A 12912-nucleotide genomic window follows, 5' to 3' on the forward strand; every position below is an offset into this window, starting at 1 on the left:
AGTTCCCACTTGTTTTCAACGCAGCACGGTACGTCATGATGTGGGCGGGGCTAACCGGTCCAGCTCCTCCTTCCGGCCGGCCGCAACGAATCCTACTCGAGCACGTCTGAGCGCGAGCGGCCGGTAACCAATCAGGAGCGGCCACCGTCTGGAAACAAACCTCCTCTCCCAGAGTCCCGTATGACAGCCGGCAGAGACGCGTAACGTTAGCTCGTCCCAGAAGTTTCTCTTGAAGGCCATTTGCGTCGTTTCAATCTGATCATATCTGCTAATTGCATGAAGAAGACTATATTCATACGTATGTATATTGATGACTGTAGTTGTAGGGCGGAACCAGTATCAGAGACGACCATTCACGTCCGTGAAACGCAGGAAAATGGACGTGGGAGATGCTCAACAAGAGACGATGAGTCTTCGTATAAAAACCCCCAACCAGGCTCACGAGGACCAGACCGTGGACGGGGTCTGTCTGAACTGGACCGTACATGACTTAAAAACACACCTGTCCACTTTGTACGCGACGAAACCGGTGAGTTGTTACGAGGAGAAGTTACCGTGACTGACCGCGAGACGATGCGCAGGAATGTGGTGACGCGACCGGCTCTCACGTGAGCTTTACTGTGTAGACCTTAACTAGCACTGTAACTAGCACTGTGTAGACCTTAACTAGCACTGTGTAGACCTTAACTAGCACTGTAACTAGCACTGTGTAGGCCTTAACTAGCACTGTAACCTGTAACTAGCACTGTGTAGACCTTAACTAGCACTGTGTAGACCTTAACTAGCACTGTAACCTGTAACTAGCACTGTGTAGACCTTAACTAGCACTGTGTAGGCCTTAACTAGCACTGTAACCTGTAACTAGCACTGTGTAGACCTTAACTAGCACTGTGTATACCTTAACTAGTACTGTGTAGACCTTAACTAGCACTGTAACCTGTAACTAGCACTGTGTAGACCTTAACTAGCACTGTAGCCTGTAACTAGCACTGTGTAGCCTGTAACTAGCACTGTGTAGACCTTAACTAGCACTGTGTAGACCTTAACTAGTACTGTGTAGACCTAACTAGCACTGTGTAGACCTTAACTAGCACTGTAACCTGTAACTAGCACTGTGTAGACCTTAACTAGCACTGTGTAGACCTTAACTAGCACTGTGTAGACCTAACTAGCACTGTAACCTGTAACTAGCACTGTAACCTGTAACTAGCACTGTAACCTGTAACTAGCACTGTGTAGACCTTAACTAGCACTGTGTAGACCTAACTAGCACTGTAACCTGTAACTAGCACTGTAACCTGTAACTAGCACTGTGTAGACCTTAACTAGCACTGTGTAGACCTAACTAGCACTGTAACCTGTAACTAGCACTGTAACCTGTAACTAGCACTGTAACCTGTAACTAGCACTGTGTAGACCTTAACTAGCACTGTGTAGACCTAACTAGCACTGTGTAGACCTAACTAGCACTGTGTAGACCTAACTAGCACTGTAGCCTGTAACTAGCACTGTGTAAACCTTAACTAGCACTGTGTAGACCTTAACTAGCACTGTGTAGACCTAACTAGCACTGTAACCTGTAACTAGCACTGTAACCTGTAACTAGCACTGTGTAGACCTTAACTAGCACTGTGTAGACCTAACTAGCACTGTAACCTGTAACTAGCACTGTAACCTGTAACTAGCACTGTAACCTGTAACTAGCACTGTGTAGACCTAACTAGCACTGTGTAGACCTAACTAGCACTGTGTAGACCTAACTAGCACTGTAACCTGTAACTAGCACTGTGTAAACCTTAACTAGCACTGTGTAGACCTTAACTAGCACTGTGTAGACCTAACTAGCACTGTAACCTGTAACTAGCACTGTGACGCTTCACTGGAGAAAGCTCAGCCAGAGCTACACAGGTACACTGTAATGTTGTGGCTGATGGAAGCTGCTTGTGTTTCCTGTAGGCGGTGAGGGAGCAGAGACTGATCTACGCCGGGAAACTGCTGCCCGACCATCTGCACATCAGGGACCTGTTCAGACAGGTGTGTGTGTGTGTGTGTGTGTGTGTGTGTGTGTGTGTGTGTGTGTGTGTGTGTGTGTGTGTGATAACACAGGAAAAAACACGCTCGGTGAATTTAATACTTGGTACAAAAGCCTTTTGTTGGTAACTATAGAAACTATAAAACTAGCGCCCCGTGCATTGCTCAGCGGTGGTTTGGGCTCATTCTCAGTCAGCCTGGCTGCTCCATGACAGCTGTTCATGGCCTCTCTTGGTCAGGCCTGGTGGCTCACATGATTGTTCTCCTGGTAAACATGTGTGGGCACTTTTCTCCCACCGAGTGGAGGAAAGTGCCCACTGCTTTGTTACATTTCCAACATGTATTATCCTGCATTAAGCCCAGTGTATACAGTTTCAGAGGTGTACCATAATATCTCTGTACAATGTTGTCATAAGTAAACTTGTATCCCCTGGACTCCAGCTTGCATTGCATATTACAATTTCCTAATCTCATTGCCAAGATCTTGTTATTAGTCTCAGGCCTTCGCACATTCCAGCTTGAATCTTTGACATTTTTCTCTGGAATATTGAAGCGCTTAGGAACTCCTGGATGTTATTCTCTTCTTTCTCTTCTCTCTTCAGTCCAAACACCCCATGCTACTCCTCACCTGTACATACCTGCAGAAATGATCTTATTGAGCCATCTCTGTGGAGATCCTTAAAACATTTATTCCTTTTGCCAGCCATGGAAATAAAATATACCGGCGATTCCCTGACTTCAAGCCTTAAAGAAATGATGTTAAAATAGTTTACTGGCACTTGGGCTTTTCATAGCAGGAAATGCCCAGCGGCGTAACGGCTACATGGCATTTAGCCAAGGAGGAACTAATTGTAAAACTCCTCTAAATGCACTAGTTTTATTGTGCATTTAATTATGCAGTTGGTATTAGTATTTTCAATTTCATAGCATACTTGCATACACACTTTTCAGTGTATAGCCTAGTAATTGAATGGAATGACCGGTTGCCTCAGTGCAGTGTGTACAAGCTGCCTGTGTGGTCTTGGTGCTGTGGTTTTAGCGTCGGTGCAGACAGTCTGTGCTCATACTGACGGATGCAAAGGCCTGAATGCATTGATGTGTTTTATCGGGTAGCTTTTCTAATCGGGCATTCGTCTCCACTTCCTCAGACGGACTGTGTTCCCACACTGCACCTCGTGTGTGCTTTTAGGAATCCACCGCAAGGGCCCCTGGGAGCTAGACCTAAGGTGAGATGTTTCCTCATTCATTGCCCTCATTACCCTGCAGCCTGTGCTGCTCTCTTCCTGTTAACGGTGGAGTCTCAGCTGATGAAGGACTGCAGTCAGTGTTCACTCACAGATCTCTACTGCTACCTCCCCGCCATGCTCAATATGTGACTGTGTTCATTCTTTTAGCTTCCTCTATGCTTTTTGTGGTACATTTGCTTTCTTTTTTGTTTCACCCCAAATGTATAATCTTAAAACACCACACAGTTCAAGGATCACTGATCAACACAGGGATGCAGCTCTGCTCCACTTCCATGCAAGACCAAAGTGCTTCAAACAAAAGCTCCGCAGTAAAGCATTCCTGAAGTGCAATGTGCGTCAGAAGGAATGCAAACAGCAGAAACTATCTGGCAGGTTACATCAAAGCACAACATTTTGGTTTGACATTAGAGAAACATTGTCCTTCAACTGTGACTCTGTGATGGATGTAAAACACAATGTGGTGACGGTCTCGTGGGTGACGGTCTCGTTGGGTGACGGTCTCGTGGGTGACGGTCTCGTTGGGTGACGGTCTCGTTGGGTGACGGTCTCGTTGGGTGACGGTCTCGTGGGTGACGGTCTCGTGGGTGACGGTCTCGTTGGGTGACGGTCTCGTTGGTGACGGTCTCGTGGGTGACGGTCTCGTGGGGTGACGGTCTCGTTGGGTGACGGTCTCGTTGGGTGACGGTCTCGTGGGTGACGGTCTCGTTGGGTGACGGTCTCGTTGGGTGACGGTCTCGTGGGTGACGGTCTCGTTGGGTGACGGTCTCGTTGGTGACGGTCTCGTGGGTGACGGTCTCGTGGGGTGACGGTCTCGTGGGGTGACGGTCTCGTTGGGTGACGGTCTCGTTGGGTGACGGTCTCGTGGGTGACGGTCTCGTGGGTGACGGTCTCGTTGGGTGACGGTCTCGTTGGTGACGGTCTCGTTGGGTGACGGTCTCGTTGGTGACGGTCTCGTGGGGTGACGGTCTCGTGGGTGACGGTCTCGTTGGGTGACAGTCTCGTTGGGTGACGGTCTCGTTGGGTGACGGTCTCGTTGGTGACGGTCTCGTGGGTGACGGTCTCGTTGGGTGACGGTCTCGTTGGGTGACGGTCTCGTTGGGTGACGGTCTCGTTGGTGACGGTCTCGTGGGGTGACGGTCTCGTGGGTGACGGTCTCGTTGGGTGACAGTCTCGTTGGGTGACGGTCTCGTTGGGTGACGGTCTCGTTGGTGACGGTCTCGTGGGTGACGGTCTCGTTGGGTGACGGTCTCGTTGGGTGACAGTCTCGTTGGGTGACGGTCTCGTTGGGTGACGGTCTCGTTGGTGACGGTCTCGTGGGTGACGGTCTCGTTGGGTGACGGTCTCGTGGGTGACGGTCTCGTTGGGTGACGGTCTCGTTGGTGACGGTCTCGTTGGGTGACGGTCTCGTTGGTGACGGTCTCGTTGGGTGACGGTCTCGTTGGTGACGGTCTCGTGGGTGACGGTCTCGTGGGTGACGGTCTCGTGGGTGACGGTCTCGTTGGGTGACGGTCTCGTTGGGTGACGGTCTCGTGGGTGACGGTCTCGTTGGGTGACGGTCTCGTTGGGTGACGGTCTCGTTGGTGACGGTCTCGTTGGGTGACGGTCTCGTTGGGTGACGGTCTCGTTGGTGACGGTCTCGTGGGTGACGGTCTCGTGGGTGACGGTCTCGTTGGTGACGGTCTCGTGGGTGACGGTCTCGTGGGTGACGGTCTCGTTGGGTGACGGTCTCGTTGGTGACGGTCTCGTTGGGTGACGGTCTCGTGGGTGACGGTCTCGTGGGGTGACGGTCTCGTGGGTGACGGTCTCAGTAAAACTAAGAAGGATCAGAGGCCACATTTCCTTTAGTTTTTTATGGCGGGCCAAGAGCTAAATGTGGGAAACAGTGAGATCATTGGGTCACATCCTCAAGTATGACTTAAGTCAGTGGTTCCCAAACTTTTTCTGTCAAGACCCCCTTTGATGATATAGGAACATTGGACGACCCCCCCCCCCGCAACCCGACCCCAGATTTTTCTTGGTTTTTAATGAATTGCATTATAATGCATGAACTGTATAAAATATGCGGCTGTAACAGAAGTTCCATCGGATTTGCGCTTTAGACCAGTCACACATCTGTCCATCTTTGTCCATACTTCCTTCTCTTATCTTTATCTTTCTCTGTCGCTCCGTATCTTTCTCGCTCTGTGTCGCTGTGTGTCTCGCTCTCGCTCGCTCTCGCTCTCTCTCGCTCGCTCTCGCTCTCTCTCACTCTCTCTCTCTCTCTCTCGCCCGCTCTCTCTCTCTCTCTCTCTGGTTTTGCCACAGTCGGTCAGTGACCTGAGCCGCTCTGGTGGCGTGGTTGGAACACAGTCATGTCACGTGGGTTATTTTATATTGTTTTACCGGTGTATGTGTGCGTCTGTGTGTGTGGGTTGGTGATGAAGCCGCGACCCCCCTGTAAGTGGGGGTCGCGACCCCCACTTTGGGAACCACTGACTTAAGTGATGGCGACGATGTGCAAGTCATATGTTTGTGACTGTAATGCTCCCACCTTTCATGCTGTGTTGAGGAGTTTTATGCACAAGTATACATGCTGATTGACTGCATCAATAGTAGTACTCATAAAGGCCTTAACTGAGCCAACATAAGTTAATACTTCTTGTTTTTTAACCACGAGTGACTTTGAACTGTAATGTTGGTGTCCCAGTATTTCCTTTCGTATTTGTTGTATTGGTCTTTGTAGTTGTATGGACTCGTGTCTGAAGTCGACTTGAACTGAAGAACATAAGTCATTAGGATTTTACAGAAAATTACTGAGCACATCTTCACCTCCTCCCTAATCCAAAATACCAAATCTCTCCAAAGTTATCTGCGTTCAACACATTCCCACCGGTCTTGTCTTTGCAGACCAGAGACACAGAGCGTCCCTCCAGTCTGAGGCCCGACCCCAGCAGCTCCTCCTCCGGTCAGACTCCTACAGCACCCAGGCTGAGGCAGAGGAGGCCGGCCTCTTCCTCTTCAGCGGCTGCTTCACCCCAGACCCCCGAGGCTCCACTGGGACCTGCTGCGGACATGTAAGTCCTGCTGGAGTCATGTGTTCATTGTGGAGGATGAATAAAGGATATATGCAATAGGGAATTCATCTCTTCAGTGGACTACATTTACCATCAGCAATGATTGGGCCTCCACATAAAGGTGGGGAAAAGTGGAGATCAACATTTCAAATGCTGAGAGTTGAGTGATGCACACCCAAAGGGCCTATATATATATATATATATATATATATATATATATATATATATATATATATATAATAAAATCACCTAGAATACATTGTGACCTCATTTACACAGTTTATCAATCTGATGAAATACAAGTGAAATTTACTGTAAACATATTCATGTACGACTCAAGGGGGAGTACATGATGTCTCAGTTAAAGAAGAGCAGATACCCTAATGGATGTAAAGAGAGAATCAAACCGTTCGTTCTGTACCGTGGCCTCTTCGTCCTCGTTGGATGAAGGTCACGTGTTGAACAGACGTTGACAGCCTGTGGTTGTTCCCTGCAGGCCTGGAGCTCCTCGGATGACCCAGCCAGCCTTCCCCTCCTCCTCTCTGTACAGCCCTCAACAGCTGCTGTGGCTTCAGCACGTCTACGCACGGCAGTACTACATGCAGTAGTGAGTTTCTGTCCACGCGCCATCGAGGCGCACTGGTTCTTAGCTTGTGGCCGGACGTGTGGACTAGTTGGTAATCCTCTTGATGTTCCACAGCCACGCAGCGCTGGTGGCAGCTGGCAGCGTTCCCTCTGCACCAGCTGCCACCGCGTGCCGGTACCCTCCTGTTCCCGCCCACCAAGTACCCGTTCCAGACCCCTTAGCCAATCAGAACCCCATCAACAACCTGCCAGCCAATCAGAACCCGGTGCAGGGCGGTGCCTTCGTCAACCCCGGGGAGGCGAACCAGAACATGCGGATGAACGCCCAGGGCGGGCCGGTGATGGCCGAGGACGAGGACGTGGAGCGCGACTGGCTGGACTGGTTGTACTCGGCCACGAGGTTCAGCGTGCTGCTCATCATCGTGTACTTCAACTCCAGCCTGAGCCGCTTCCTGCTGGTGATGAGCGCCCTGCTGCTCGTGTACCTGTGAGTCCAACCTATGCACTGCTCCTTTCACCAGTCACACATCAAGGAAACGGCATCCATCAACTCTGGCTTTGAGTACTAAAGGTCCTTTTGTTAACACTGAGTCCACACTCTTATCCTCCCGTCGTCTTGCTGCTGTGGGTTCTCAAGCCCAGTCGACGGTTCCAGTTATGATACAAATGATATATATATAAGTATAGCGAACACAATTACAGATTGAAGAACTCTTTGAAGTAAGACAAAGGATATTCCGTGGAACAGGACCTTAAGTACATCCCATCGTCCAGACCACCGTTCTCTAGAGTCTGATCGATCCTCTGAATGTTTTATGAAGTTATAAAGTCCTGCTCTTCCTCTTCCTGCTCCTCCTCTTCCTCCTCTTCCTGCTCCTCTTCTTCCTCCTCCTCTTCCTCCTCTTCCTGCTCCTCTTCTTCCTCCTCCTCTTCCTCCTCTTCCTGCTCCTCCTCTTCCTGCTCCTCTTCCTCCTCTTCCTGCTCCTCTTCTTCCTGCTCCTCTTCCTCCTCTTCCTCCTCTTCTTGCTCCTCTTCCTCCTCTTCCTGCTCCTCCTCCTCCTCTTCCTGCTCCTCTTCCTCCTCCTCCTCTTCCTGCTCCTCTTCCTGCTCCTCTTCTTCCTCCTCCTCTTCCTGCTCCTCCTGCTCCTCTTCCTCCTCTTCCTGCTCCTCTTCCTCCTCTTCCTGCTCCTCTTCCTCCTCTTCCTGCTCCTCTTCCTCCTCTTCCTGCTCCTCTTCAGACGGTCCTCACGTGTTCAGGTTCATTCTTCCTCATCCTCTTCCTCATCCTCACATTCCTGAGTGTTCTCTACTTTCTACCTCACTTCCACCTTCAAATAATGATATCTACTAAACTCTCCCATTACATTCAGTGTTGTTCATTAATATATTTGCATAATGCATCCAGTGTCAATTGTTTGGCTTGACCTTTAAATCCATTGTAATACATACTAGCTGCCACTAGGAGTGCTATTTACCTAGTTCTCTCTCAACCTCTCCGGCATCCCCCCATGAAGTGCAGCATGATCTTGCATTGAACGATGGAGCCTTATTATATTAAATAATCTATATATTAATATATATATTAAGCAGCGATTTTCATAATTGTCAAAATCAGTTGTCGAGTAAGAATTCCAAACCTTTCAGCGTCTCCAGTGTGAGAATCTGCTGGTTCTCACACTGGAGGATCATGTGATCGTGAGAATCTCATTCTGCTGCAGCACACTGCATAATCATTTGGGTGGCCAGTTATCGCTGCATGCTCAAGGATCTCATGAATGCGGTGACTCTCACGTTCTCAAAACACCTTCTATGATGATGTAGTGGTGTTGACCTCCTGCTGACTCCTCTCTCCCGACAGCGAGTGCATCTTTGACCCTCCAGCCGCTGCTCGGTGGCCAGTGTTGGGTTAACCGTTTGTACTGACTTTGGCTAACGCAACAGCGCCATAAGTTTAATTGTTTTTGGCAAAACTGTATACACCGTAAAAGCCGGGTTACAAGCCGCTCCTACCTCCGGTCAGTGTGCCCGGCCGGTAGCAGCAGCGCTGCTGCTAGCTAGCACTGCTGCTAGCTAGCGCTGCTGCTACTACTACTGCCCGCGTCCCCTCTGCCCAAGTCGGGTGTCGACCCGAGGCTGGTCCCGCTACCTTCGACGGTTGTCGGGGAGCTAGCGGAGAGTTAGCGGGAAAGTATCGGAGCGCTAGCAGGAGCCCCAGCTGGCTACAGCGGGGAGCTAACGGGGACACTGACCGAAGGTAGTAGCGGCTCGTAACCCGACTTTTACGGTACACAATACATCCCATTATACAATGACTTTGAGTTCAAATGAAGTGTGTTTTACAAATCTTTGCAGTTGCATACAACACCGCTTTTTAGTTAGCTAATGTTGCATGGCGGGTCTAGCTAACCACTAACAGCAAATGGATCTACCAACACACACACACACACACTGCTGTATCTCCTCCCAACTCAGCCGCGACTAGGTGGCCAGATTGCTTGGTGAGACTATTTAGTTTAGTAAGATTGTATGACTTGATTTGATGGCGGAGGTCAAAGGTCAAAGGTCGAGGCCACAGTGAGCACAGTCTGTCCCAGCCTCGTGAACGAGAGAGATCACAACACCTGGGGATTACATCAAAGTACACAGATGACCCCCGGACAGAAGAATGAATCGATTCCATTGTGATTGTCAAAATAAATGTGAACTCACGTTCGTCCTATTCTCATGAACGCAACATCTCAGGAACGCTTTGAAGGTGAAGGTCACTGACTCAATAACTGATACGCCAATTATGAATATTAAAACCTGTGCGGTCTCAATGTTACGAGTATAGAGAGATGTCCCTTACAGTAGACGAGAATATAACGTAGTCTCTGGTGCATAGAGAAGGGGACATTGTCATATTGATTACTTCCTATGGCATCCCATAATAACTAATTCAATCAGTTTCCCTGATAAGTCACAGCTGTTTCAGATGTGTCAATATTAATGGGTCAGAGTCCATCTGACTACCTGTTCCACTTCAGCACTGTCAGGCCGTGTTGATCCTCTCAGATGACACACACACACACACACACACACACACACACACACACACACACACACACACACACACACACACACACACACACACACACACACACACACACACACACACACACACCCCTTCATGTCCAGGTTACAAAGTGTCCTTGCCCAGCTCCTGGTGCTCTCCTCCCTTTGTCTCTGTTCTCTAGGAGCATATTGTCCAGCGACACTAGCTAGGATAACGCTAGGTAGTGGAATAACTTTAGATCCACTAGATCCACGCTGTTCAGTCTTCCTTCCCTCTTTAACTGGGTCCATCTCACTCGTTTGATTGGTTTAGTTCGGCCCGTCTGGCTTAGTGGTGTAAGAAGTTGTGGGTGATGATCGTCTCAAGAGCAGCTGCACTCAAATATCCAATCCTTGAACTTTATTTTCCGCTGTTGATGTATTTTTCTCAGAAAAGTAGTAATCTCTGAGCTACAGGCTGCCACGTCTGCATGTGCCGCCGTTGCTAACGGTTTGCTAACGGTTTGCTATATTAACTTTAGTAAGTGATAATTCTGTAACCCAATGTTGTCTTTACAGACTGAGCCACTGCTCTACAATAGCATCACCTGCAGCTCCTGAGCTTCCCGTTTCCATCGACCACACACTGATGAAACATTCCCTCATTGCTTTGCTTCCTCCTCAGACACACGGTGGGCTGGTTTCCCTTCAGAGGACCCGACCCCCTGCAGCCTCCTGCGGCCCAGAACAACCAGCAGGACGGGGACCGGCATCCAGATGCAGTAAGAACACGTCTCCTGCATTAGCTCAAGTCTCAGTGTTGGCACACAAAGGCCACAACGAAGCAACAGGTGAAGCCTCCCAAAGCCCACCAGAACGAGACCCTTTACAGTAACCTGTGTTCTCCCAACCCGACCCACCGGAGACACAATCCTGTAATACCTAGACGACCTTTGGCCTGAGAAACTCCACAAAGCTCTTCACCAGATGCCAAATAATGAATCACCCGGACTTGATGGCTTCCTTCCATTCTATAAGCACGTTTGGTATATATATATATATATATATATATATATATATATATATATATATATATATATATATATATATATATATATATATATATATATATATATATATATCACATGAATGCATCTGTTGAGTCCGTTCTATTGAAGCCAGTACAGGTCCAAAACAAAACATGCTTCAGATAATGTAAGAAGACTATTTCATCTCAATAACCTCTCACAAAAACTTGAATTAAGGCAATTATTGTATCATTTGATCCAGACAACGTAACTGGGTTATTGTATTAGAACTCTGTACACCTCACCCAGAGCCCACTCTCCTCCAACGGGATGAAGGGAAGTGGTGATCTTAAAGGGCACCACTCTCTTCTCATGACACTCGGCAGCTGCTTCAGCAGTCGTCATGACGACGTCCTCAGAGCCCTTCACAGCTCGGCCTCGATGCAGAGCTGTGTTGTGTTGAACACAGACGGAGGAGAGCATTAACCTCGTCAGCCCCTTCCAGCACACGCTGCTCCCGCTGGAGGAGACTACTGTGATGAGGAGGAAAGTAGACAAGTAGACCAAATATTTGGTGTCTACTTCAAAAGACACAACTTTGGTCACGCACAACACAACGCTGGCCGCACAGCCGCGTGACCATCTGAGACGCTAATAATATATAAATATATAAACGCTGACTTTGATTCCCGTCCCTCAGGTGGAGCAGGACGCTGACAGACAGGGGGCGGAGCCTGCTGCCGCAGTGGGCGGGGCAGAGCAGCAGGGACCAATGGCAGCCGTGCTGGTGCGTCCTCACAGGCTGTCCGTCATGTGGACCCTCTGGGTCTTCCTCAGAACGTTGCTCTCCTCCCTCGTACCCGAGCTTCCTCAAGCTGTCGCCAACTGACTTCTTCTTCCTCTGGTGAACACTGGTCTGGACATGAGAGAACGAGGACCATGTTCAGAGCTTTAAGAAGACACGCCATCAAGGAGGGGTCATGTGGCCTCCTACGGGCGCCTTCAAGGAGCTCCTTTAAGTGATCTTCATTTCCAGTGTGGAGGGCGAAGCTGAAACGGCAGCAGCATGAAGCCAAGCTCGAGAAGCCAAAGGAAATTTCCCTTTTTGTTGGAGTTTGAAGGTTATTTAAAGACGTGCAAAACAAAAGCCCTCGACTTGTGTTTTGTTTTAAAATACTTGAAGCGCCTCAATGCAGAAACTGACTGGACCTTGAGTTCACAGACAAAGAGAACAGACAATGACTTGGGACAGAACGGTTTCACCGGTCCTGAGAAGGGACGACAAGCTCCTGTGAAGGAAGAGTTAGGATATCGTGTTCTTCATCGGGAGATTTCTAATATAAATACAATGCAGAGGAGTTGTTTATTTCTTAGTTTGCTTTCAGAGATGCGTCTCATTTTGAACTCGATTTAAACAAAACGGGTACAAATCCATTAGTACCAAATACATTGTATTAAATATTGCTTTAGTAAGTGTGAATGGTTTATTATGTCAGAAGCATCTTAACAATAGTTATGCAGCCTCTTCTAGTTCTCAGGTCTGAACTCCATGAGATGAGAAGTGGAGACGTCACTGAGGTCTTCTCTCACATCAGATCACAAAGATGCTTCAGTTATGAAGTTATGCATTATGTGTCTGGAGGTTTCTGATGTTAACTGAGTGCACGTTGTTGATCTATAACATATAATAAATATGTGCTGCTTCTTCTCTTATTGTGTTGATGTGTGATTCACGTAAAGAGAGTAACACTGTGGTGACCACAGTGACCTGAAATACACACATATATATTTCTATATGCACCTGCAGGGACCCCCTCTGAAGAGATGTGATGTCCCTCCTCTGACCAGCAGGCCCTGAGGCGGTCGGGGGTCGTTGACCCTTGGCGTCTCCCTGAGGTCAAAGGGCAGCGCTCACGTCACACGCTGCACTTTGAC

At 48.8% G+C, this 12912-nt stretch overlaps 1 protein-coding gene across 1 annotated transcript; it reads left to right on the plus strand.

The window, feature by feature from the left end:
* Positions 1 to 372: 372 nt before the first annotated feature.
* Positions 373 to 12688, plus strand: herpud1 (homocysteine-inducible, endoplasmic reticulum stress-inducible, ubiquitin-like domain member 1). Its single transcript, XM_079224030.1, has 8 exons — positions 373 to 529; positions 1957 to 2034; positions 3180 to 3257; positions 6165 to 6331; positions 6828 to 6938; positions 7032 to 7403; positions 10635 to 10731; positions 11678 to 12688. Exons 1-8 carry the CDS (start codon positions 377 to 379, stop codon positions 11864 to 11866), a joined length of 1245 nt encoding a protein of 414 aa, XP_079080156.1. The 5' UTR covers positions 373 to 376; the 3' UTR covers positions 11867 to 12688.
* The last annotated feature ends 224 nt before the right edge of the window (positions 12689 to 12912 follow it).

The sequence above is a fragment of the Taurulus bubalis genome (assembly GCF_910589615.1).
Source record: "Taurulus bubalis genome assembly, chromosome: 9".
In the NCBI taxonomy this organism is placed as follows: Eukaryota; Metazoa; Chordata; class Actinopteri; order Perciformes; family Cottidae; genus Taurulus; species Taurulus bubalis.